Genomic DNA, 27,025 nt, shown 5'->3' on the forward strand with positions numbered 1-27,025 from the left:
CAGTGTTACATGGATAGAAAACATTAAAATAAACTCTTTCATATGAATGTAATTTTAAATTCCCAGAGGAACTGGCAGATTATTTTCAGTAACGATTAGATATTTCCACATTTTCCTCGATACTGGAAGCCCACCAGTGGTTAATGCTAACTCGATAACCATCTGTTAATAGCACTTGATTGAAACATATTTGGTCACAGTGTTACATGGATAGAAAACATTCAAATAAACTCTTTCACATGAATGTATTTTTAAATTCCTAGAGGAACTGGCAGATTATTTTCCGGATCTTTCTCGATCCAAACGAAAAGAATTCCGTGCGTGTATGTGTGTGTGTGTGTGTAGCGGCTGCTTCGAGATCTTCCCGGGGAACCGTTTGTAGCATCACTCTCCTCCTGATGGATTCCCTTCTGGCCTAAGGTGCACAAACAGGCTCTTGGTGACACCGTTCATCCGCGCTTTCATGATAAATGAAGAGCTTCACCACAACAGCGACAACATGCTCCGCTGTTCAATTAGAACTGGATTTCCGAGCGGCGCTCGCTTATATACCGATTGGTGATTTCAATAGCCTATTTTGAAAGCAAATTTAAGACTATTGAAACAAGTTTTTGGATCAGAAAGTAACAAGTATATAACGCGTAGACATTTTATCTTTCGAATGAAGTGTTTATCATACCATTTCGTTCAGTTGTTTAGGAGCTATTAACGCTCAAAATCTCGGTCTCCGGCGTAACGCTTTCGTTTTCGAAACTTTGATTTTACACCCCGGTATAGAAATGAAAGACGTAGTCCTACGTCAAAAGAACTGTCAAACATGGACCGGTCTGACTTAACAAAGACCACATAATAAATGTGTTATGTGCAATGTCCACTTGTGCTTCACAAGTAGACGTTTTTTCGTAGAATGCCATAACTAACTATTTATTTTACTTTTCTGATAATTTGCATTATGTTTTTTGTATTACTGCTATGTTTTTCTGGTGATATTCTTTTTTTTCGACATCTTTGACACAAAGTCACACAGATTGGTTACGGATACTTAATAATATTCTTAAAAACTACCCTATTAACGTCAAAATCAAAAAATCTACAAACATCATTAAAAAGTCTGCAGCATCTGTCAAGGGGGCTATTGTAGCCATAGGCAGTACGGTTTCTTCGAATACATAAAAAGCTAGTTTTGCGAAGCTGGCGGGCTGAAGCATGGAAATCGATGTCCTGTAGCAGACTACTGCAGTCAATATAATGACGAATGACGACAAAAACGAAGAGTCTCTGCAAAAAGTCTCGTCGACTCGATAGCGTTTCCGATGTCCGATGAGCGCACATCTCTGCTCGTATGGAGGCAAATTGTCAGGGCTAGACCATGGAAGTCGGCGTAACACAAATCTTTTGAATCGTTTTTGAATCCGTTCAATTCGTGAAATGTGGACAGCATGGTACGGAGCCCAAACTTGTACTCCGTGTTCTAGAACACTACGAACCAACGAACAATACAATGTTTTAAGCGCAAAAAAACGTCGTCGAACTGCGCAGTGTTGCGGCGTAAAAATCCAGACATGGCATTGGCCTTCGCGATCGACATGGATATATGTTCGTTGAATTGTAGTTTGCTGTCCAACATCAGTCCAAGATCGTTTATAGAATCGACTCTTGTAAGCGTTAACTGGTCTATCGAATATTCGAATCTGATCGGCGACTGATCACGGGTGAAGGAGATGACCTTGCATTTGGCTGTGTTTACTTGCATGTCGTTTAACTGACACCACGTTATTAACCGAGCAATATCAGTTTGAAGTGGTTCTCTTACTTTACACCCACAATTGCTGAAATATTGTGTTGTATTGGCATATTTGGTCTTGGACATCTTATGGTCCTGAAAGGGTTAAAACGCGTTTTTCTCGAAACTAAGTGTAGCAAACTGGTGGAAGTTTTACCTCCGGAACGGTCCATCCGATTTTGATGTAATAGTTTGTCCCAGATTCTAAATTTCCTATCATCGTACGTAGGATTTTTTTTACAAAAATTGTCGCCATTTCGTCAAAAATCAGTATTTTGAAAAATTCCTACGTACGATGACAAGAAATATATCCAAGATTACGTGAAATCGGTCCGCTAGAAAAACTTGTAGAACTCCCACCACTTTACAAGGTTTTGGTCGCAAGAGTTCAACAAACCGGTTGTGGTTATTCAGGGGACAGTCCAATTGATACCAATTTTTGACGTAGGACTACGTCTTTCATTTCTGTACCGGGGTGTAAGTTCAAAATTTCGGAAACGAGAGAGTGACGCTGGAGTGCAAAGTTTTGAACGTTAATACCTCTTTACCGGCAGAATGAAATGGTAAAATAATCACTTCATTCGAAAGATAAAATGCCAAAGAGTTATATGATTGTCACTTATTGGTTCAAAAAATCGTAGCTTAAAAATTGCTTTGAAAACAGACTTTGAAATCATAGCAATCTATCAATCTGATGATGATTGCTTTTGTGGTGATCGAAATGCAAAATCAAGGCACCTGGAGAAACCATCATCGCGAATACATGCAAGCTGTGGAATATTACACATATGTTTTGCGGTGAAAAGTGTAGAATTCAATTGAATTCAAAAATCATAGTAGTGATTTTATTTATATTAACAAATGTTCAATAAGTTTGGTTTTACATATCAAATGATTTAGCCTAAACGGCTCTTCATCTTTAGAATTCACATTACTATAATGTTCAAAGTCTGTTGTTTTCAAGTGATTATACAAAGATTATGTTTTTGAAGGCAAGTAAAGGATTAGGAGAATTTGATAACCTAACCTAGCGAGCAAGATTACGTACAACCAAGTGGGTGGATCGCAGACAAGCAACTCTGAACCTCTCTAGAACTACCGTTCTCCGTTCTTACAGGGTCAGTACACCAGCCAGGCGGTGGGCCTCAGAGTTTCGAGTTTGAGAGGGACTACTGCAAATTATCATGAGGATCTTGTTTTGAATCCTCTGCAGTTCGAGATGGTGGCAGTTATTAAAACTTTCCCAGATAGGCATACCGTACTCGATGACAGACAAGATAATTAGTAGCCAAGTCGGAGATATCGGTTTTAGATCAATGCCCGATGATTGAGGAAACTGGGACTTGTGGGTACCACTAGGCGACGGATCATGTGGACAAACCAAATTAACAAATTCGTGATCCGCGCCTATTACATCTGCACTGCTTTGGAGACGGACATGAGCGGTTGCCCTCGAATACTAACAATGTTCGAGGAAGCGTATCCAGAGTTCGTCGGGAGGCTTGACCAAAACGCGATGAACGCGAGACGTAGAGCGATTGTATGCAACAATATGCTCTCCCAAACGCAAATCTATGAGAACAAGAGAGAACTAAGCTCCAGAACAAACATAGCAAGCAATGTGCCGAGACGAAGTTACGGCTGAGCAATTCATTCGCGAATGGGGCACGCGAATCAGCACCAGTGGAGGCCACAGTACAACAACCCCCTGAGCCAGAAGATCCACAGCCAGATTAACGGACACTACGTGATCTGGTCTTCCATTACGACGAGGCGATCTCACAGTTTCGCGACACCAACTCATTGTCGCGCCCCAGGATCCCGAAGTTGCAGCATTCTCGCAGGCTTACAAGTACAGTAAAGCTCATGAACGAGCACGTTCATCCGCTGCACTTGGTTGATGCTGAGAACATGGAGGAGCTGCAACTGAAAGTTTAATGTTTACTGTGCTGTGGCGACCGCTAGAAGTGTAGGATACCACATAAGGCCAAGAGGCGGACTGCTCCAACATCTCCGTGAAAGGCCTGAGCCTCCATGGCGAAGGAGATTGGAGCAACGGAATCTAAATAAGCGCGCCGCAATTGGAAGGCTGGTGGCGTAGAAAAGTGGCAGCAGATCGGCGAAATTATGTCGCTAAGTTGCTGTGATCGTGCGGCCTACTGAACTTCGCCAGCTGGGAGTTCACCAGCTGAAAAAACTCGACAAACTGGTACAGCATTTGAGCGTCCTAACGAAACGGCTAAAACGTTACTCTGACTCTGCAAAGCACTAGGAACAAAATCGGATGTTCAGAGATAACGAGAAAGCGTTCCACGACCACATTAGCGACGAGAAGCCCGACTACCGCGAAGGTTTGCCAGATATTAGCGATATGACGAACTTCTGGGATGGTATTTGGGAGACCCCAGTACAACATCGCGACGGGCAAATGTGGTTAAGACGGGGGGAGGAGAGTTGTGGTGAAATTGGAGAGATGCCAGCTATCATCGTCGGAGAGAACGATGTCCGCGAAGCTTTGTGGTACCTGAGGAACTGGGCAGCACCGGGCCCCGATGGTGTTCAGAACTTCAGAAGCTGACCGTCGGACATCAAAAGATAGCTGAGTGCTTCAACAAGGTACTACGTGACCCACACAACCTCCCTAAATTCGTCACCCGTGGCTTCACCCCTCCTCCTCCTGAAAGACAGCAACACATTGAACCCATCAAAGTATAGACCGATAACGTACCCTTCGAGTCTGTACAAGATATTGAGCAACATCATAACCGCCAAAGTTTCTGCTCACTACGAACAACATCACATCACCGCAGAAGAGCAGAAAGGATGCAGGAAAAAAACGCATGGCTGCAAAGGCCAGGCCATCATCGACGCAGCCGTAGTCGGCCAGGCGGAATGTAACCAGCGGAACCTAAGCATGGCCTATATCGATTACAGAAAGGCATATGACTTCATACCTCACTCGTTTCTCGTCCGGCAATTGGAGCTCTACAAAATTGACACGTCGTTAGGTTCCTGCAGTACGCGATGAGACAGTGGAGTACGTCTCTGCACGTCTCTGATAGGGAAAATGTGTTGTAGTCTAGAACGCTGCAGATAAGGAGGGGGCTAATCCAAGGTGACTCTTTCAGCCCGCTTTGGTTTTGTCTGGCACTGAATCCCCTAAGTAGGACGCTCAATAGAAACGGTCATGGCTATAAAATAAGGTATGGCGACGGCGCCCATGAAGAAGTGACCCATACCTTTTACATGGGCGATCTCAAGGTCTACGCTGATTCACGTCAGCGTCTAGGTGTAGCTATCCGGGTTGTCGAAGACATAAGCAAGGACATCTGCATGGGGTTCGGCCTCAACAAGTGCCACTGTATCCATCTGCTAAACGGACAACTCACCGAATCCGGAGGCTACGAGGTCTATGACGGTGAGTTTATACAAGACATGGTTCGTTGCGAATCTTACAAATACCTTGGATTCCGACAGCTCACCGGGATTCCCCACTCCGACATCAAGACGGAGCTGCGAGACAAGTTCTTGAGTCGAGTGGACTGTGTCCTGAGGACTTTCCTCAACGCGGGGAACAAGGTACGCGCGATCAACACATTCGCGGTTCCCCTGCTGACCTTCAGTTTTGGTGTAGTCAAGTGGAGCAAAACTGACCTAGAGGACCTTGAGAGAAGGATGAGGAAAGCATTCAAAGAGGCCGAAATGCACTATCCTCAATCGGCACTGGAGAGAGAGTATCACTACCACGCAAAGAAGGGGGACTTGGAATAGTCGACATATCTGCACTGTATGTTGCACAGGTACGACAACTGCGCGAGTACTTCGCATAAAGCGCCAACCAAAACGCGCTATACCGGGCTGTCTGCGCCGCTGACAGAGGATACAGCGCTCTGCACATGGCGCAAGCGGAGTACCAACTCAACTGCAATCTGCAGACAGTGGAGGAGAAGATTGCAGCTTGGAAGCGGAAGCAGCGCATGGTGCCCACCCCCATCAACTGGACCGGCCACACGTCGACAAGTCCGCATCTAATCTGTGACTAAAGCGTGGTCAACTCTCTTCAGTAGTTCAAGAGAGTATGATAGCCACTCAGGACTGGATAATGCCGACGAGAAACTGCAGTCGGTACGTCTGGCATCAAAACGTTGATGACAATTGCCGGATGTGCCTTCAACCAGGTGAAAACATAGAGCACATTATGGGAGGCTATCCCGTTTTGGACAACGCAGCCCACACCGAGCGCCACAACAACGTGGCCCGTATTGTTCATCGACAATTGGCGCTGCAATGTGCTCTACTGGAAGACAACGTACCAAACTACCGGTACCTGCCTGCACCGGTCCTGTAAAATACCCGTTTCAAGCTGTACTGGGATCGCACTGTTCTGACCGACCTCTCGGTCTACCACAACCGTCCTGATATGATGGTTTACGACAAGAGCGACCGCAAAGTCACCATCATCGATGTCGCTATTCCACTGAACCAAAATCTGGAGGAGACCCACGGTCGCTAAATTTGCAAGTACGTTTAAGTACGCTTAATTTCTGGAAGCGCTTAAGGTGTTGAACATGGAGAAGGAATTGGCCGGCATCCAGAAGTTGGTCATCCTTAGCACCTGCGCGATTGTCTGACAATACCCAGGTCAAGACTGAAACAGCATGAGCATGCAGATACGTGCATTCCGCAAAACCTAGTCCCCCTTTATCATTCAGAAGCCCGGGGGCAGGTGAATTTTCTGGCTAGGTTCGCCTAGTTAAGAAGTGAGATAAGTCTGCCAAAAAAAAAACCCATAAACGCCATTTTTTATCTAAATTCACTTTTTGGCAGATTTCGAGTCTTTGAGGGTACCTGTTCGGACGTTGTCTGGAACTAGATTTTTGAAGCAACTTTTTTTTATCAGCAGCTCAAAACTGCAATGAACTTTATTTAATAATGACATTTTTTTTGTAACAAACTGTTACTCACATGAGTAGTTCTATGCTACAACTCCCTTTTTCTTCAACCAGCTAATTTCCGCCTAATATCCTCCTGTTTTCTATATTTAATTATCATTTCATCAATACAATTTCAATGTTTAGTATTTCACTCATATTTACCCCAGATAAACAATTATTTGAACTTTAATTAATTTCACAATTTTCTATTTTTGTATACTCATCAACCTTATACTTTGCTTTTGTTTTTATTTGGTTGTCGATGACGTTTTTTTGTGCGCCGGTTGTCGCGCTCACCGCTCGAGAGCGCTTGTATCATCTGACAGTGTTTCCAGCGGTGCCACAACAGTACCTACATCGACTATCAAAATTTCAGAAAAAGTTAGTTCTACGAACCCCCTTAACCCATTACTGCCCAGGTGTAGGTTATGTTTACTTTGGGACTTTTGCGGGGAACTCAAACTTTGCAAGCTTCAATACACAACAAAACAGGAAGTGGGTTATATCTATGGTATAACCGCAAGGGTGACGTAGGACTATCGTTGATTTAGAGATCATTTGTTTGAAGTTGAATCTAAATCCATCCTGAATGAATGAATAAATAAATATTTGGGTGCCTTCAAAAACGGGAGTGTTACTTTGAAGACTCAAGGTTTTATGCATCCAATATTGGATACAAAAAACCTTGTTCTGAAGAATAATCTTCAGAAGCTTTCCTGTTAACTGCACTTGATTGACAAATCACAAAACCAAATGTATGTGGTCGCAGTATTATATGGATAGAAAACATTAAAATAAACTCGCTTGAATGTAATTTTCAATTCCAAGGGGAACTGGCAGATTATTTTTCAGCAACGATCATTTCTTTCCAGGTTTCCTCTCGATAACCAGCAAACGAAAAGAGTTGCGCGCGTGTATGTGTGTGTGTGGCGGCTGCTTCTATGTCTTCCCGAGGAACCGTATTTCGATGCTGATACTCTCTTGGTCACCTTCTCTTCTCCTTCTGATCGATCGGATTTTCTGCGCTCCCTCACAGTTAAAACAAACTGATTGCATTTCAGGTCAGGTCAAGCCAGGTAATGAATACCTCGATCCCTCGCTGTTCAGCTCGTTCAGTAACGATGTTGTCTTGTCGATGTCCTCAGGCGTCGTGCACAAATTACGTAACGCAAAAATCCGGATTTTGAACCTCCCCCCCTTTCGTAACGCAATTTCCTATCTCTAATAAACAGAAAGTAACGCAACATCTAACCCCTCCCCCCTTATCGCGTTACGTAATTTGTGCACGACGCCTCACGAAAAATGAATGGGTTTCACCACCAGAATATCATTTCAGTATGCTTTTCGTGCGTGATTGAATCGAGAGAAGGTGTGGTTTACGATGGCAATTTGGAAGGCAAACTAGAGGAGAATGAACTCTCTGAGTATGAAAATTTCGGCGACTGAGCAATAATCGATTGAAAATTATATAATTTTGGCGATACGAAACATTTTCCGTTTTTCATGTTATGCATCCATTATTGGATACGAAAATATCCTACTGATGGGTAAGAATAATCTTCAGAAGCTTTCCAGCTAATTACACTTGATTGAAAAATTACGAAATCAAATGTATTTGGTCGCTGTGTTCGCCATATAATTAGAAAACATTAAAATAAACTCTTTCGCATGGATGTATTCTTCAATTCCCAGGGAACTGGCAGATTATTTTTCAGCAACGATTAGATCTTTCCGGAATTTTCTCGATGCTGTATGGCATCCAAACGAAAATTCTCTTTTCAGTTTGGCCTGCAAAAAACTTTTCTGAACTCTAATCCATCAAATTTGGAGCCCTGAAAAGGGCCGTTGATTATATGCTAAGCTAATATAGCACCCTCTCCTTGGATTCGATGGGCCAGCTGAATGTCCTTGGGCATGATGTGACGCGTTTTGCGTGGATGCACACAAATTTGTATCTTCGAATAAGCCTCCTGCAGCGTCATAACCGCGGAACTTTGGAAGCGCAAGTCGGTTTTGAAGTCCTGAGCAATTCCACGAACCAAAAGCTGCAAAGGTAGCTTGCGGATCAGCAATTCGGCCGACTTCCGATAGCGATGAATTTCACGCAAAGTTCCCGGTCGATAGCGATGTGGCTTCTTCACCTATCCTGCGGCTGGTGCGCTTCGTGTGCCTTACCACTGAAAGACTAACCTGCTATCTGCTTGGTCCCAAACAAACGAGTCGTCACGGTGCGAGAGTAGAGTAAGAAATGAACGAAAGCAAAGGAAGCGTCATTTTATAACCTGTTTTCGAAGCTATCATTAAGCTATTGAAACAATTTTCCGACTCAATAATAAATAGCAATCATATAACTCTTGGACATTTTATCTTTTGTATGAAATTATTATCACTGTTCCGTTGATCCGAAGCAGAATGAATCACGCTTAAAGAAGGAATGGATTTTTTCTTGGAATTTACTCAGCAAAAATAATGCCCTTTCCCAACACTTAAAAACGACAAACGGTAAACAGTTTCATCAAAGTGATTTCTTCGATATGGGGATATATTCACTACATCATGTCATGTATTTCATATTCTTCATTATGAAATCCATATCCATGGCACCTATCGGTATCGAATTATCATCGACACCGCGATTTTCGCTAAATGCTCCTTTCAGTTCGGCCTGTAAAAAACTTTTCTGAACTCTAATCCATCAAATTTGGAGCCCTGAAAAGGGCTGTTGATTATATGCTAAGCTAATATAGCACGCTCTCCTCGGATACGATGGGCCAGCTGGATGTCCTTGGGCATGATGTGACGCGTTTTGCATGGATAGCACACAAATTGGTATCTTCTAATAAGCCTCCTGCAGAGTCATAACCGCGGAACTTTGGAAGCGCAAGTCGGTTTTGAAGTCCTGAGCAATTCCACGATCCAAATGCTGCAAAGGTAGCTTGCGGATCAGCAATTCGGTCGACTTCTGATAGCGACGAATTTCATGCGAAGTTCCCGGTCGATAGCGATGTGGCTTCTTCACGCTTCCTGCGGCTGATGCGCTTATCCGAGCTGCTTTCGTGGTGCCTTACCACCGAAAGACTAACGAGCTGTCTGCTTAGTCCCGATGAAACGAGTCCTCACGGTGCGAGAGTAGAGTAAGAAATGAACGAAAGCAAGGGAAGTGTCATTTTATAAAACATAAAAGAATCGAATGTAAACCCCACCGTCTTTATTGTATAAGCTTATTGTATACTCACGAATATAATAAGGGTGGGATTTAGATTCTATACTTTTATGGTTTATAAAATGACGCTTCCTTTGCTTTCGTTCATTTCTTACTCTACTCTCGCACCGTGAGGACTCGAGCTCGTTAGTCTTTCGCAGACAGCTCGTTAGTCATTCGGTGGTAAGGCACACGAAGTCAGCTCGGATAAGTGCACCAGTAGCAGGATAGGTGGAGAAGCCACATCGCTATCGACCGGGAACTTTGCGTGAAATTCATCGCTATCAGAAGTCCGAATTGCTGATCCGCAGCTACCTTTGCAGCATTTGGATCGTGGAATTGCTCAGGACTTCAAAACCGACTTGCGCTTCCAAAGTTCCGCGGCTATGACGCTGCAGGAGGCTTATTAGAAGATACCAATTTGTGTGCTATCCATGCAAAATGCGTCACATCATGCCCAAGGACATCCAGCTGGCCCATCGTATCCGAGGAGAGCGTGCTATATTAGCTTAGCATATAATCAACGGCCCTTTTCAGGGCTCCAAATTTGATGGATTAGAGTTCAGAAAAGTTTTTTACAGGCCGAACTGAAAGGAGCATTTAGCGAAAATCGTGGTTTCGATAATAATTCGTTACCGATAGGTGCCATGGATATGGATTTCTTAATGAAGAATATGAAATACATGACATGATGTAGTGAATATATCCGAAGAAATCACTTTGGTGAAACTGCATTATAAAATTATTTGTGTACGAATGCCGCAATCGATAGTCGACTCTAATTTGCGCTGGGTAATTTCCTCGGAGGACTCGATTCCTCCTTTGAACATTAATAATCTCTTTCTGGCAAAACGATGTGGTATGAATCACATTATTTGAATGATAGAATGAAGAAGTTTTCTGCCAATTTCCTTCAACCTCCAAACGTATCTTTCTCCCGTTTGTCGTTTTCGCGTTCGCTAATCCTTTCTCACAACACCCATTTCTAGTTTGAGAAATTGTTGAGTAAACATTGTTTGTCAGTGCGCGTAGAGCGGGAATTCCTAAAGATTCATTGCACCTCTAATAAATTGCCGAAAGACGTGGTCTTACGTTGATCGCACTTGATTGAAAAAATCAAAAACGAAATGTATTTGGTCGCAGCATTATATGAGTAGAAAGCAAATAATCGCTCGAAAATGACTAGATTTTCGCGATGTGAAAAATTTTCCGTTTTTCATGTTATGCATCCAATATTGGATACGAAAATTTCCACTGATGGGGAAAAAAATATTCAGAAGCTTTCCTGTTAATTGCGATTGATTGAAAAATAACAAAACCAAATGTATTTGGTTGCAGTGTTATATGGATAGAAAACATTAAAATAAACTATTTCGCATGAATGTATTTTTCAATTCCCAGGGGAACTGGCAGATTATTTTTCAGCAACGTAGATAGCAACGAGAATTCCGAGCGTGTATGTGTGTGTGTGTGATGGCTGCTCCGATGTTTCAAGCGGAACCGTGGCATCACTCTCCTCCTGACGGATTCCCTTTTGGCCTTAGGTGCACAAACAGGCTCTTGGTGACACCGTTCATCAGCGTTTTCATGATAAACGAAATTAGCTTCACAACAACAGCGACAACATGCTCCAATCGCTGTTCAATCATAACTGAGTGGGTTTACGAGCGCCGCTCGCTTATATACCGATTGGTGATTTCAATAGCCTGTTTTGAAAGCAATTTTAAGACTATTGAAACAAGTTTTTGGATCAAAAAGTAACAAGTATATGACGCGTAGACATTTTATCTTTCAAATGAAGTGTTTATCATACCATTTCGTTCAGTTGTTTAAGAGCTATTAACGCTCAAAATCTCGGTCTCCGGCGTAACGCTTTCGTTCTCGAAACTTTGGTTTTACACCCCGGTCCTACGTCAAAAATCTATATATATATATATATATATATATATATATATATATATATATATATATATATATATATATATATAAAAATGGATTTCTGTCTGTCTGATTCTTATGGACTCGGAAACTACTTTTGGGGCCGGGGAAGGTTGTCATGATAGTTTGAGACCCCTCCCCCTCTCTTAGGGGGGGCTGCCATACAAATGAAACACAAATTTACATTATAACATTCTACAACGAAATTTGGCATGTGAAGGTTTTAGGGTGCAATAAATGTTTCTATGGTGGTTAGACACTCCACCCCCCTCTCTAAGGGGGGGGGGTGTGATCTGCCATACAAACCAACGAAACCAAATTAGATATAACGAGGTTTTTTGGAGGTTTTATGGGGAAGAAACATGTCTAAGGTGGTTCGACACTCTTCCCCCCTCTCTAAAGGGGTCTCCCATATAAATGGAATACAAATTTCTGCATAACTCGAGAAGGCTGGGCTGTCATACAAATGAAAAACAAATTTCTGCATAACTCGAAGACTAATCAAGCAAATGGAACCAAATTTGGCATGTGAATATTTTAGGGGGCACGAAACGTTTCTATGGTGAATAGACACTCCTCCACCCTCTCCAAGGGGAGAAAAGGGGAGGAGTCTTTCTTCATTCCATCATATTTTTTGTATCAAACATTTATTCCATGTAACGGAGATATATGTTTTTTGCAAGTGGTTGAAAAATCTTGAACGAAAATTGTATCTGAACATTATCTGATATTATTATGATGAGTTTTGGTAGAAGTACTAGGAATTTTTTAGTAAAAGGTAAATTCAACGGGGTCGATTAGAAGATCGATCAATGAACAGTTCTGCGATTGGACTCATGAACTTGCGCTTAGTAAGAAAACGTGATTATTTGAAGGTATTGATAACAAAAAAAAAACAAATTTTGGGCGGGACAAAGTTTGCCGGGTCAGCTAGTGACATATAAAATGACACTGACACAAAAAACACTCTTAAATTGTCATGTGGCATCATTTAAAATGCGCTTAACACTTTAGTTTAATCAAAAACAGTTTTCCAAAAACGAGCATTTTTGCATATTAAATTTCATACGCTGGGCACTAATGGGTTAAATTGAGGTTGCAAATTTTCGATTGTTTAAGAAACCCCGTAAGTACATGTTTCTTATAATCACCATGGGCAACGCTGCGATAGATATACAATTTCGTGCATAGTTTACATTTTATTTATATTCGCAGTAAGTAATACAACACATTTCGTCGTCTCCCGTAAAAATATTCCACCATATCATGGTCGAGAAAACTACAAGTAACTACGCGAGAAAACATTCATTTCCTTGGATAGCAGTGACCGGAAAACCCCAAGTGACGAAAAAATCCACTTCAAATTTTAGTTCATCAATTTTTTCCACTCTTCAAGGACTTGGCGGTGGAAAAGAATCACATACGTTACGCCAACAGATCCTCTTTCTTCCTCCACAACGTATTTTTGTATTCCTTATGCATTAAGAGTATAACAAATAACACTTATCCGACCCCCTTAGCTCTCACCCCTCCTTTAATACAGCCCAATTCTTACTTGGTATGAGCATTATGAACATTAAAAATACATAAAATTGAATTGAATCACTACAAAACCGCCAAATATACCGCTGATTTCTCGTTTTTTTAGAAACCCCCTAAGTCCACAACTTTTAAGCGTTACATTTTGAGCTTAACATGTTATATGAGTTATCGCATCGGGAAGTGAAACAAGGCTTGTCGGATCTAGACTCGGGTAATTCAGCAGGACCAGACAGACTCCCCGCAAAATATTTAAAGGAATTCAAGGATGAACTTGTTGAACCCCTGACTACCTTATTCAATTCTTCACTTTCGTCCGGTTACTTCCCGCCGTTGTGGAAAATTTCCCATATTACTCCAATCCATAAGAAGGGCCCTCGCTCGGATGCTGAAAACTACCGGGGCGTTGCAATCCAGTCGGCGATGTTAAAATTATTCGAGCGGCTTGTTTATTCCCACCTTTACGAACGTTTTGCCGACCGTGTTTCACCAACACAGCACGGTTTCTTGAAAGGAAAGTCAGTTGTCACGAACCTATGCGAGTTTTGCTCTACCGTCACGGACAGTATATCCAAAGGGTATCAGGTGGACTGTATTTATACAGATATGAGCAAGGCTTTCGATGTGGTAGGGATAAACAGCATAATGCGCGCAGTGGCTGATTTCGGCATTCACGGTAAAATGTTTGAATGGATTAGGACGTATCTGGAGAGCAGAACGCAATATGTGAAAGTACACAATAATTCATCTAGGTCATTTGGTGTCCACTCAGGAGTTCCACAAGGAAGTCATTTGGGGCCTATCCTGTTTGTCATGGTCATGAATAATCTTCCATCATTCTTGACCAACGCAGTAGTGCTTATTTACGCGGATGATGTAAAGATTTTCCAGCCAGTGAAACACATCGCTGACTGTCATCTGCTTCAGCAGAATTTGGACAATTTTGAGAGGTTCGTCGAGAACAATGGATTGAGCGTAAACCCCAACAAATGCTCCGTTATGACCTTTACGAGGAGAGTTCAGCCAATAAGCTTCGACTATAGACTGGGAGGTTCGAATCTACAACAAGTAGAGAATGTTCGTGACTTAGGCGTGACGATGGATCGATCTCTTTCGTTCAATTGCCACATAGAGCGTATTGTCAAAGAAGCGCTGAGACTATTTGCACTCACTCGTCGATTCGGGCAGGACTTTACCGATCCGCACGCAATCCTGAAAATTTACACCTGCCTTGTACGATCCAAACTCGATTCTGCGAGTGTGGTGTGGCGACCGCAGTACGATCTACATATTCAAAGACTTGAAAATGTTCAAAAGAAGTTCTTGAAATTTGCGCTAAGAAATCTGGGATGGAGAGAAGAATCCCGGCCACCATATAAAGATCTCTGCTGTTTGGTAGATCTGGATACCATTAGCAGCAGGCACAAAATTACAGACGTAACTTTTTTTTGCAACGTACTGAACGGACGGATCAAAAGCCCGCGTCTCTACGACAGGATTCGTTTTAACACCAGCCCCGTTTCTCTTCGTCGACGGAGGATGTTTGACCCACCCCTGAGGAACAGAAATTACACCCAGCATGAACCGACAGCCAGATTTATGCGTGAGTTCAACGTGCTGCAAAATGTTGTTTCTGTAAATATGACATCAGAAGAAATTCGAAGAAGATTAAGATTATATTTTAGAGACCAACTGAATGTATAAGTTCTAAGTTTGTATGTTTTATGTTTTCTGTATTCGCGTTTAATTTTAAGAAGGCTAACGGGCTTACAGCCTATAGTCCAAATAAACAAATTAAATTATATTAATGAAATATTGGTCCCAAATAATATGTTTTGGATCTAATAATCAAAATTCATACCAACAAATTGGAGGACCAGTTGTTTTCTCGCATTTGCGTCAAATGGACTTATGGGGTTTCTCAAACAAACGATTCAATTACCTCCTCTTTCGGCGGCTCCACGTTCATACGATCGCTCTCTGGGGATCCTCTCGCGGCTTCTGGGCGAATTGGGACTGCGACTGCGATCCCGATCTGGTTTCCCGGGAGATCGCGCCGCAGCTAGAGCACGAGCGCGTTCGGCTGGTCGAGGCAACAGCCGCTCAACGGGACGATGTCGATCGGGTTTTTCCAAGCCGCCATCACCATCCCGATCAACACGACGTACCTTTTCCTTGACGGCCAATCTTTCCCGTTCTCGGGGTCGCTCTAACGGTCGAACGACAACTTCTTCGCGTTCTTTTGGCCGAACCAGCTCTCGCTCGTGCCGTTCGCGACGCTCGCGGTCATTCGAAGGTTCATGCTGTCGTCGTCGATCCTCAACGCGGTCAAGGGATCGTTCCGCACGCCTGGTAACAGTCGCCACAGGCTCTCTATATCTCGCTGGCTCAGGAGATTTTTTCTTTAGCTCTCTTCCACGAGCGGTTATCGTTATCGAGGTCGGTGACAAGCGCGATCTTGGTGAACGAGAACGTATCAGCGCTCGAGGTGAACGGCTTTTTACCTGCTCCAGTTCCCGTTCACGTTCGCGATGTCTCAAGCGTTCCTTTTCTCTTTCACGTTCCTTCTCTCGCAGTGCAAGTTCGCGTTCTTTTTCGCGTACGCGTTCCCGTGCATCTACAACCGCGGAGTGTTTGTCCTTTTTCACCGCGACTACCTTCTTTATCGTATATTTCGTGGGTACTTTGCCACCGGGAGAAACATCCCGTGCAACTTTACGAATGTGACTAGTTCCGCCTGGACTGGTTACCTGAAAAAAAAAAATGTAAATGAACGATAAATATCAAAGCGCTGTTGTCGCAAGCATACCTTTTTAACGCGAATCTTCGTAGTCAAATGACCACCAATCTTCTTGGTTATAATCCGTTTTGTCCCATCAGCGGGAACTTTCTTCACATGCTTCTTAATGACTTTTTTACTGCCACAACCATCCGAGCTGGAACTAGAGCCTCGCCGGGGTCGGACACCTCGTTTCTTGACTCTCCTAGAATCCCGACTGGAACTGCTAGAGCTCGAGCTGGAATCCGAATCGGACGAGTCCGATCCGCTGCTGCTTGAACTGTCCGAACTGGAAGAGGATCGCCTAGGTACCGGAACTTTTCGGACCTTCTTCACCACAAGTGTCTCCTTGGTACTTTTCTGCTTCATCGCAAGCGACGATGAGTGATGATGGTGATGGTGATGTCCGCTTCCGCCTCCACTGGCATCCATCTCAAGTTTCAGCTCTTGTTGCAGTTCTTTTCTTTTGCGCTCTAGAATGTCCTGATCAGCATTCTCCAGACTGGATTGATCCCAGCCTCCGGCACCGCTGCTGCTGCCGCCGCCCCCGCCTAAGTTGTTCGATGGACCAGAATTGCTTACTCCACCTCCGCCACCACCTCGGTCCCCACTTGCTGCGGAGCTGTTGTGTGCACTTCCGCGTTCCGTTTCGTTTCTGTTGGGAACACCGCTGTTGCCACCGGCAGGCACAACGGGCTCTACTGCTCCGATCGTTTCACCTCTGCTAACTATAACTTTGCCGAGTTTGGCTGCGAGTTGTGCCTCGATAAGCCTGGCGTGCGCTGAAACACTTTCCGGCACTGGTTTTGGTGGTGGAACAGGCTCCGGTTGCTCGTCACAGTTTACAATACGTTTAACAACCTCCTCTTTATTAATGACCTGATGCTGGAAAAAAAAGATGATGAATAAGTATCTAAGCACCGAGACCGAAAATATTCAAATTAGTCATACCGAATCCTGGTCCTGGTGCTGCTTCACGGAACCGCTCCCGCTGGTTGTTCCTGCCGAGGGGAACTTTTTCGTGCCGAGGCGCTGGAACACGCTGGGGCGATCTTTCGGGAGAACTTTTTTGTTCGGGTTGAGTTCGAGTGTAATTTTACGCTTTACAGGTGTAGACATCTTATTTTCGACACCCGCCGCAGTAGGACGCACATATTTCGCACTTCACTCGCAAATGGAAAATCGAAATGAAATTAGAAAACCACTTGAATTGTTTTTTTTATTCACTGTTCTCTGATGAAATACACACACGGAATACTGATAGAGGTAACTTTTATTGCCTCGGAAAAGCAGAAAACAATTTATTCTCTGAATTCAAGTGAATTCAATTGGGATGCCGATCGATGTCACCGTAAGAATTTTTCGTTTTGACATTTCACTAAGATGATACAGGGTGTACTTCTATTGAAGTAAACACACATTCGGGAAATCTGCCAAGATAAACATAGAACTCATTTACCCAAGACCAAGATGGTGGAGTTAACAGGTGGCTCGTAATTTACACTATTTAGAAAAGACGTATGAGGGATGACAAGACGAAAAGTTTGGATTTGTTTATGTTATTACTAACGTTGGTATGGTTACATTTGATTTCGTCGAAGGTATTCGAAGCAGTATAATAAATAAACAGTTGTCGTTGAAAATAGTAACCTAGTAACCTTTATGCATATGCTTCCGCCAGCTGGCTCGGCTAATGTGATTCAGGGAGTGCTTTGATCGTGGTACCGCCACTGGCGCATAATTTGGAACTTTGTTTTATGTCCTGGTTCATAACGACAATCAACCGTGCCGGCGAAACTGTAGTCAATGTTTAGTGTTGTTTGGATACCATCTATGTAAATAAGTTCAAACTTACGGGATACGTCCGAACGACAATTCTGACATTACGTTTTACCTTTCACTTCACTTTCCTTGCCCAAGACGGGTCTATGGTACTAGGTGAGGCCATTTCGTCACTAAGTTGGTTAGGGGAGCGGTATATGAAAAAGGCACGGAAGAAAGTAGAAGGGGAATTATTTGCTTGTAGCGTGAAAGAGACAGACTGATCACGAGCGAGCTTCGGCAATAGCGTATTGTGTTTTGTTTACAAACAAAACACAGTAGACTTCCAAGATGGCTGAAGAGTGGTTTTAGCAAGTTAGCCCACCTTAGTATATACTTCTAGGCGCCTTGCATTTACCTTCGTGAATACACTCAGGAAAAAAGAAGAGTAAGCTGCAATGGGCCGTCCACATCGAGATGGAAAATGAAAGGTGGGAAGATTTTTTAAATCTGTGACGTCACAGATTTTGTTTATGTTGTTACTTTTCTTATAATAGTTCACTACATAGGAAAAGTGTTGTTATTAAAAGTAAAAACAAGCAAATGAAATTAGTTTTTTTTCCTAAATCAATGCTAGCGTTCAAAATCATAAGGACCCGACATTTTAACAGAAACTGAAATTTCAGTATTGTTGAAGTGTTCTAAACTCAATTTCAATTCAATTTTACTTCTCGTTACGTTGGCCAAAAACGTAAACGAACAAAGTCGGAGTCACACAATCTTTTGTTCCTTTGACGGATAAACATTTGACAGTGCATGGGAAAAAAAGGTTTCAAGTTTTTTTCATGTAAAATGAACTTGAAAAATAAATTTAATTGACTCCGTATGACTTAGATTGAGACGAAAAGTTTTCCGTTTGCGTCTTAGTTTTAGACGACTGAAGTTTTCAGCACCTTAGTTGTGAAAAAAGTAAATACAATTGCTGACAAAAGTCAAACTTGCATGAAGTTGTTCTAGAGTCCAAACGTAGTAGACATTAGAATACTATTTCTGAAATCAAAGAAAAAATCAAACATTTCAGTTCGTGATATGTTCTATTTTTTTCATCATGCGAAAAATATGATTTGGAAATCTGCAATTAGCTTCTGTATATCCTCCTTCAACGTTATTCGTTGACACATTCAATTTTGTACCATCTGAGTAACTGACTGGTATGCCTGGTTTGTGAACTTCCTATCTTTCTGGCTACTTCAACACAACCAAAACCCGTGAATCTTCCCACCTTCTATTCTTCATCTCGCGTCCACATACCATGTGGACAGAAAAAAACACCATTTTGGACACACCCTCTCTATCCGTGAACGAACGTAGAATTTCTTATACCCTTCACCCTGTTGTTCACGTGGACATATCTCCAATTTTCGGACACAGTAAAGAAAATAATTAAATTGCGCCTAAATCCCATTTTTCATTTGATTCCATTTTTTTTCAATCAAAAATGTTAACTTTGTTGATAGTAGTGGTTCTTATTTTTTAGATTTTAATCTCGGTACGGTATTCCTATCGCTTTTTAGTTTCATTCGTATTAAAAAAGAATTATGTTGTATAATGTATTCGTAGAGGTTTTTTTTTTATCCCATTTATTTATTTATCAGACTCATTAGCATTTTATCTGTAACAGAGCCGGGGTTTTTTTTTATCGTGTAAATGTACATATGTTTTATGTTTCTATAAATTGTAAATTACACAGTAGTAGTAGTAGTCATTTAGGCGTTATTTATAGAACAGCAGCCCGATGTTTCTTGTAGAGCAGAGCAGTTGTATGGATGAATCGATCTTATTTCGACCGTGGATCGTTCTCCATCGCAGATGATGGTTGCGTGGACGTAGTTATTCTATAACAACACAAAGATGGTCAATTGAGGGCCCTGAGATTGAACCCACGATCGATCGTTTGGTAAACGAACGCGTAACCAAGTGGCTACGAAGACCCCCAAAATTCGCAGAGGTTAATAAGTACACAATTTCTAATGCCAAAGCTGATCCGCAGATGCATCACCCCATTAAGATTAGTTTGAGCTTGAGCTTGAGTTTGGGTAGACTGTACAATTCGCAGTTGCTCTCCGTGATTGACCTGAACAAACCAAATTGCACAAAGAACACACAGAATGACCCTTGGGACTAGCAAATCATTCTCGTTGTGAATTTTTAAGACTAGTTCGATATTGCAAACACTTTTGCGTTTAAGCAACTATTATTCATTCCCGTTTTTGCAGGATATAAAACTGGGTAAGGGCGGTGTCAAGTGGTTTGAATGAATTAGTAAAAACAATAAAAATGCAGTATAATCTACTAATGTTATTCTGCACACCTCTCTAGATTTTGGAAAATATTGGATTATCTACAATGCTCAGGCCAATTATATGAAATAAAAATCAAAAGCTTAATTTGGTTCTGCAATTATTTGTATCCTACCAAAAATATTTTGGTTTTTCGTCAAAGAACTGGTTGGAGTGCTTTTTATGCTACCCAAAAACTTAAAGTTCTTGCTCTCGATAAAATTTAGTAGGAGGCTAATGCCAGCCAATCTTTGAAAAAAAAAACAGACATGTCGTCAAAGAGACATCAGGTTTGATATTGACCTGGAAGAACAAATTTAGTAACTTCAATGTTTTTATTGTCCCAAATATCGGAAGAGATAGAATATGATTTTCTTTGTTTTCTAAAGCTTTTGTAGACCTTTTTCTACATATAGTAAGTTACATCTAATTCAATATCTAGCAAATTGAACTGAGTGTTCAGTAAATCGAGAGCTTGATTTTGCTCAAATATTGTGGTTGATTGTAACAAACTTTCATTCTCTGGATTATTGTTGGTGCGAGTAGACGTGTTTTAATTCGGCGAAAATCTTGGTTACGACAAACATGAATGTTTCAATTTCATCATTTGTTTTTGTTTTATGTGGAATATTATTAAAGTCGCCTGCCCAAGAGCAACACGTTATATTTTCTTGTCTTTTTTATGCAATCACTTAATTTGTAGTGATAATGATTATCTGTTTCATGCAGTTGATTTTAATATTGGACTGAATTGGAAGCATTTTTCTACACAAATGTTGTATTGTATTACATCGTCGAGGAACAACATGGTTTCGTGTCTAAACGGTCGACTTCCACGAATCTTCTTCTGTACACATCATACATCGCTCGTTCACTTGAGCTGCGATAGCAAATCGATGCGGTATATACCGATTTCTCCGCAGCATTCGACAAAATCAACCACAACATCGATGTAACTAAGATTCAACGTCTTGGTTTTAAAGGTCCCTTCTTATTCTGGCTACGGTCTTATCTCACAGATCGTATTATGTCGGTGAAAATTGGAGACACTATATCTTCTCCTTTTCCTGTAACGTCTGGTGTTCCGCAAGGGAGCCACCTCGGCCCATATATTCTTCTGCTATACCTTAATGACATTAATTTTCGTATGAGGTGCCTGAAGCTCTCCTACGCCGATGACTTCAAGTTGTTTTTCCGTGTGAATTCCACTGGAGATGCGGAGTTTCAGCAAGAGCAGCTGAATATTTTTGCTGAATGGTGCGCAACGAATAGAATGATTTTAAATCCATCCAAATGTTCGGTTATTTCGTTTTCTCGAAAGCGCGCATTGATAAGCTTTGAATATAGACTGCACGGTGAAATTTTGAGACGTGTGGACATTATCAAAGACCTTGGACTTATGTTAGACTCTAAACTAACCTTTTGTGATCATATAGCTTACATTACTTCTAAAGCATCCAAAGTTCTCGGCTTTATTTTCCGTGTCACGAAGCAATTCACAGAAGGTTCGCATTGGTTCGATCCGTTCTAGAATATGCTTGCTTTGTATGGTCACCATATTACCAAAATAGTGTACAACGTATTGAGTCGATTCAGCGAAAATTTGTTCGATTTTCCATGCGTAATCTGCCATGGAATGACCCATTCAATCTGCCCAGCTACGAGGATCGCTGTAGTCTCATAGGATTGGATTCATTGGGCTCTCGAAGGAATGTTACCAAAGCGCTTTTTGTATCTGATATTATTTTATCAAATATCGATTGCCCCGAATTGCTATACTCAATTAATTTAACATTAGTCGTCGCAATTTGCGTACTCGTAACTACTTGTACCTTCCACCATCTCGAACAAATTACGGCTACAATGAACCCGTAACCATTATCCCAGCAAACATTAAGTCATATGAATAGCTATAATTGGAGGCGATATACATACAACCAAGACACATTTGTATCGTGTTTTTGCATTTTATGCGATTTTAGATATATATGATCGATATTTTGATTGATATTTTATGCGATTGTGATTTGATACGAAATTATATGTGACTTATCATGTGCAAAGTTATACGATTTAATGTTTGCTGGGATGTGTCGTGTGTTCAATCTTTGTAGTTCGTCTTTTGATTATCACCTTTCCCGTTCGTCCCTCAAAGCGCTCTATTCTGCTGTTTCTAAGTAGTTATGATTGTTATAGGTTTAATATTTAGTTTTATAGTTTTATTATTAGTTTTATTATTTAATAATTAATTCTCGGTCATTAGGGAAAACATGTTAAGCCTGTTGATGTTTGTAAAATAAAATAAAATAAAATTAAATTATAAAGCTGCTCGTTTTGATACCAATGAGAGTGTTGAAAAGTTACGTATATATTGATGCTTTTGAGTCTATTTCTTTTCGTTCGAATTAAGGAAAAATCTAAGCAAAACAGATTTTTTGAAAACAAACTGTTTTATTAATAATTCGCTTTCCATATGATTTCCTGGGGTAATTGAAGAAATGACAATATCAATCAAAATATCGATCATATATATCTAAAATCGCATAAAATGCAAAAACTATTTTCCATGTCATCGATGGATTGAGTGGTAACGTTGTCGTATCAAATCGCATATCAGTCCAAAAAGCATCGCATATCGTTATATACGGCTTTATATGCGTACAAAATATGGCATATACGTATATCGCCTCCACTTTTGTGTGTATATGCTAGTTATCTGCATCATATATCATACAAATGTGTCTTGGTTGTATGTATATCGCCTCCAATTATAGCTATTTATACGACTTAATGTTTGCTGGGGAGTTGGAGATCCGATTGACATCGCCAACATAGATCGGGTTGCGGTTGCGTAATGTGTAGATGGCCTTACAGGTCAAAATCGCCTTCAATGCGACACTGAGTAGTACCTCGGCATGTCGCATTAAATGTAAATTCCTGTACAAAGAATGTCGAGGGTTCATTGATTATTTATAACATTAAAGTTAAGTAAGTTTAAAATTTAGAATGAGGTGTTCGAATTTGAATCTTTTAGGAATTTGACTCAAATTATAGACCCAATCAACGTAGAAATCATAATTGTATTGATATCAACACAATTTTATTCTATTGATTTTAATGACACGAAACGCTATGACTCAGGAATAACATTTTATTGAGTGGTTTTTATAGCTGTTTCGATGATGTTGTCTGGTATCAGTGTCGAAAAAATAACGATGCTTTCACCAATACAAATAAAACCATTGTCAAAGATTGAAAAATTAAAATTTAACTTTCAGAGCACTAGCTCGAGTTTTCCGACGTTTTTCACTATACAGTACGACAGCAGATAAAAATTTGATATCTTGTGAGTAATCGATTCGAGTTTGGTTGATATTACTTGATGGAAAGTGTGTGAAAACGATCATTTTCTTCACACTGTTTCGCAAAATTATTGATTTTTGGGCGAGGGGTGAGGGAGAGAGATGAAAGAAATGAACGCCATTGTGGCTAGCTTCCACCTTCACCTTAACCGCCCGGTGAAGCCAAAAAGTGTAAACGTGCCTCCCGGACGTGTTGAAAACAAACTCGAATCATTCCGATCCGAACCCAAAACAAGTCGGTCGAAACAAAACGAAATACATTCGCGTTGACGGCATTGTGGTTTGTGTGTTCAGTTCATTTTTAGTTTTTAAGGGACATTTCACGAAAATATTTTGCGCCATTTGTTTTTTTTTCTATGTCTGTAATAAATCGTCTGTAATATGTCTGTAATTACAGACGTGGCGCAAAATATTTTCGTGAAATGTTTATTATAGCCTCACGAATCGCCATTTTTATATATGAGTATTTATGTTTGTAGAAAAAATAATTGTTTGATTGACTTGTGTTGGGAGTGGAATATGAATGTTTGAAATGGCACAGATTAATGTTTGGTGAAAACTGCCCCGATGTGGGTTCGAACTCCGGTCGTCTGGATTATCATCCACCAGCTATCTCGCGCGGCTATCTGAAATTTAATTCAACAGCGGTTAAAACTTTCGAGTGCATCAGCATTTCATTGACATTTCAATATGATGTAATGTGTTCTTTATTAGGATCTAATATGATTTACTGTTTCATGATTTTCTTCAGCATGTAATAGGATTTACTACAGTACTGAATCGATTCAAATTATACGCTTATACGACACACAAACTGCATCAGCGTAATATACGCATATGATGAGGATTAAATATATTTTACGACAATGTACATCATAAAATTGATGTTTATTATACCGAATTGCGACTTAATTTGATAATGGTATATAAAATCGAGTTTTTACATTTTATGCGATTTCAAATATACTCGATACATACTTTGATTGATATTATGTGCGATTATGATTTATTCGGATTTCTTGTAAGACTTGGCACGTGCAAAATTATACGATTTAATGTTTGCTGGGCATGCGGTGAAAATACTCCGGAGATAATTGCTTCTGTTTTTTTACGAGCACAGGAGTACAAGCCACGGCAAGAGCTCTTTCTGCAACACAAGTTTTCGAGCGGCTGGATTTCTGCACCACATAGTTCAGCATGGATTTGGAAGTGGATGCCAATCGAATATTATGGCAATGTTTCGGTGTTTGGATGTGCTTTTCCTAACCAGATCTACCTATAATGTTTCATTATTGATGTCAAACTTCTAGTTCAGCAAAATGGATTTAAAATACCGCAATGAGCTACCGACACATATGAATTACATATGCAGAGTTGGCCTCATAATTCCTAACATCTTTTGTGAAATTGTGAAAATGGGGTACTTCTGGCGCAATTCGTCGGTAAAATGACACCTTAGGTAAGACATTTGAAAAAAAAAACTTGGAATATTGAGACAAAACACAAAACCATCGCCGTGGCCAGTGAAAAAAAATCTGTAAATGGAAAAAGTTGAACGATCTCGTGGAAAATCCAACTGCTACTCTTTATATGGTAACTAAACTACTCTTTATATGGTAACTAAACATGTCCTGCTAAATCAGGACAGATGGTCACCCTATTTGTATTCAAAAACACATTTGTCAAGCAATGGCCTAACGAACATTTTGACATAACGTTTCACCTTACCAGAATGACTTGTATTGAATAGCAAACGTTTCGTTAAATTTTCGTTCGTCCATCTGTCAACTCGGTTTGTTCTTCGATCGTTGAAAACAAAAAGAATAGCGCACGACATTGTCATCCTCTTGAATACGTAAGTTTTACCTGTTTTTCTATGCGAAAACTGTAATAATTCCAATTGTACACTAATTTCGGACAACACCAGTCATTCTGTTAGAATCACAACATGGAAATCGACGAGGAAGAGTTTGAGCAACCAACATCCAGCAGCAACCGTGGTGAGCGGAAGCGTTTTGAAGTAAAAAAGGTGAGTAAGCCAAGTTTCTGCAAAATATTTTTCATGAAATAAAAATACATTTGCAGTGGAATGCCGTGGCTTTGTGGGCTTGGGGTGAGTACATTTTTTATTTTTCAGTCTGATAATTAGATCACGATACAAAGAAATCAATGAACTATGAGTTTAGGCTTGCTTCCGGGGTCATTCTCTGTTGAATAGAAATTCAATCATGGTTACAGTAGCGTCGCGGTTATCTTACACTGATTTGCATTTGTAATAAAATTATATTATTTCTCTGAACGAAATGAATAGAATACTAATGGTTATATTTTTTCTAGATATTGTTGTGGACAACTGTGCTATTTGTCGTAATCATATAATGGATTTGTGCATCGAATGTCAAGCAAACCAAGCTTCAGCCACAAGCGAGGAATGTACCGTTGCCTGGGGTGTGTGTAATGTAAGTTTTAAGTGCAATTATCCTGGATTGGGGAATATGTAACACTTTTCTTTTTAGCATGCGTTTCACTTCCATTGCATTTCACGTTGGCTGAAAACACGACAAGTATGCCCATTGGACAACAGAGAATGGGAGTTCCAAAAATATGGTCATTGATCAACGAACTTTCTTTTGTTTGGTTTCGGTATTGAGCACTTTACTTCAGCTTTGATACGATAAACAACCGAACTGTTAATTACATGAGCTGAATTTGGAACGAAATATGAATCAATAAAAAATTGAACCTTATAAATTAAATTCATTGGAGTAGTTTGTTTTTGTTTATATTCTTCAATTCTGAATTTAGGTAAGGTCGCATTTAAACTCGTATCAAATTACAATCGGATCAACATATCAATTAAATGATGCATCATGTGTATCCGAAATCGTATAAAACGCAAAAACGATTTTTTTTTCATCATTGATGGATATATCGGTATAACGATAATCCTAGTATCGCGATATGCAGTATTATATACGCACAATCTATTCATTTTATATGGCACTAGCTGACCCGGCAAACTTGTTCCCGCCCAGAATGGATTTCTTGTAATGAATACTTTGAAAAAATTCACGTTTTTTAATAAGTGAACGTTCAACGTTCTAATTGACCCTTTACAATTTCCTTTTACTCTAAATTTCCTAGCACTTCTACTAAAACTAAGTCATTATAATACTCTCGTATACTATTCACAATTCAATTCAAGATTCTTCAATCACTTGCAAATATCTTGAGAGTTGGAAATAAACGCGTGTGTTCTGGTTGTGCACTGGAGAACTAATGAAAAGTTTTATTGCTCGTTTACTACAGCTAAACAAAGTGGTTGCTTCTAATCAAACCTATAACTAGGGTTGCTGGGCATAGCGATGTACTAGATCGTGGGTTACTA

The 27,025-nt window shown here is 40.7% G+C and overlaps 2 protein-coding genes across 4 annotated transcripts in view; one reads left to right on the forward strand and one right to left on the reverse strand.

The window, feature by feature from the left end:
- LOC129771143 (fl(2)d-associated complex component-like) overlaps positions 1-17,555 on the reverse strand; it is a 39,077-nt gene extending 21,522 nt beyond the window's left edge. For 2 of the 3 annotated variants that reach the window (XM_055774551.1, XM_055774541.1), the window contains exons 1-3: positions 17,127-17,555; positions 16,206-17,060; positions 15,339-16,146 (exon numbers count right to left, since the gene is read on the reverse strand). In XM_055774551.1, the coding sequence (XP_055630526.1) occupies positions 15,339-16,146; positions 16,206-17,060; positions 17,127-17,294 (1,831 nt within the window). In that variant the 5' untranslated portion in view covers positions 17,295-17,555. The remainder of the gene's footprint in view (positions 1-15,338; positions 16,147-16,205; positions 17,061-17,126) is intronic. The other variant, XM_055774559.1, reaches the window with a different exon arrangement.
- Positions 17,556-25,358: 7,803 nt separating this feature from the next.
- Positions 25,359-26,393, forward strand: LOC129762133 (RING-box protein 1A). Its single transcript, XM_055760124.1, has 5 exons — positions 25,359-25,492; positions 25,565-25,666; positions 25,723-25,750; positions 25,975-26,096; positions 26,154-26,393. Exons 2-5 carry the CDS (start codon positions 25,586-25,588, stop codon positions 26,250-26,252), a joined length of 330 nt encoding a protein of 109 aa, XP_055616099.1. The 5' UTR covers positions 25,359-25,492; positions 25,565-25,585; the 3' UTR covers positions 26,253-26,393.
- The last annotated feature ends 632 nt before the right edge of the window (positions 26,394-27,025 follow it).

This window comes from Toxorhynchites rutilus, chromosome 1 (assembly GCF_029784135.1).
Source record: "Toxorhynchites rutilus septentrionalis strain SRP chromosome 1, ASM2978413v1, whole genome shotgun sequence".
NCBI lineage: Eukaryota > Metazoa > Arthropoda > Insecta > Diptera > Culicidae > Toxorhynchites > Toxorhynchites rutilus.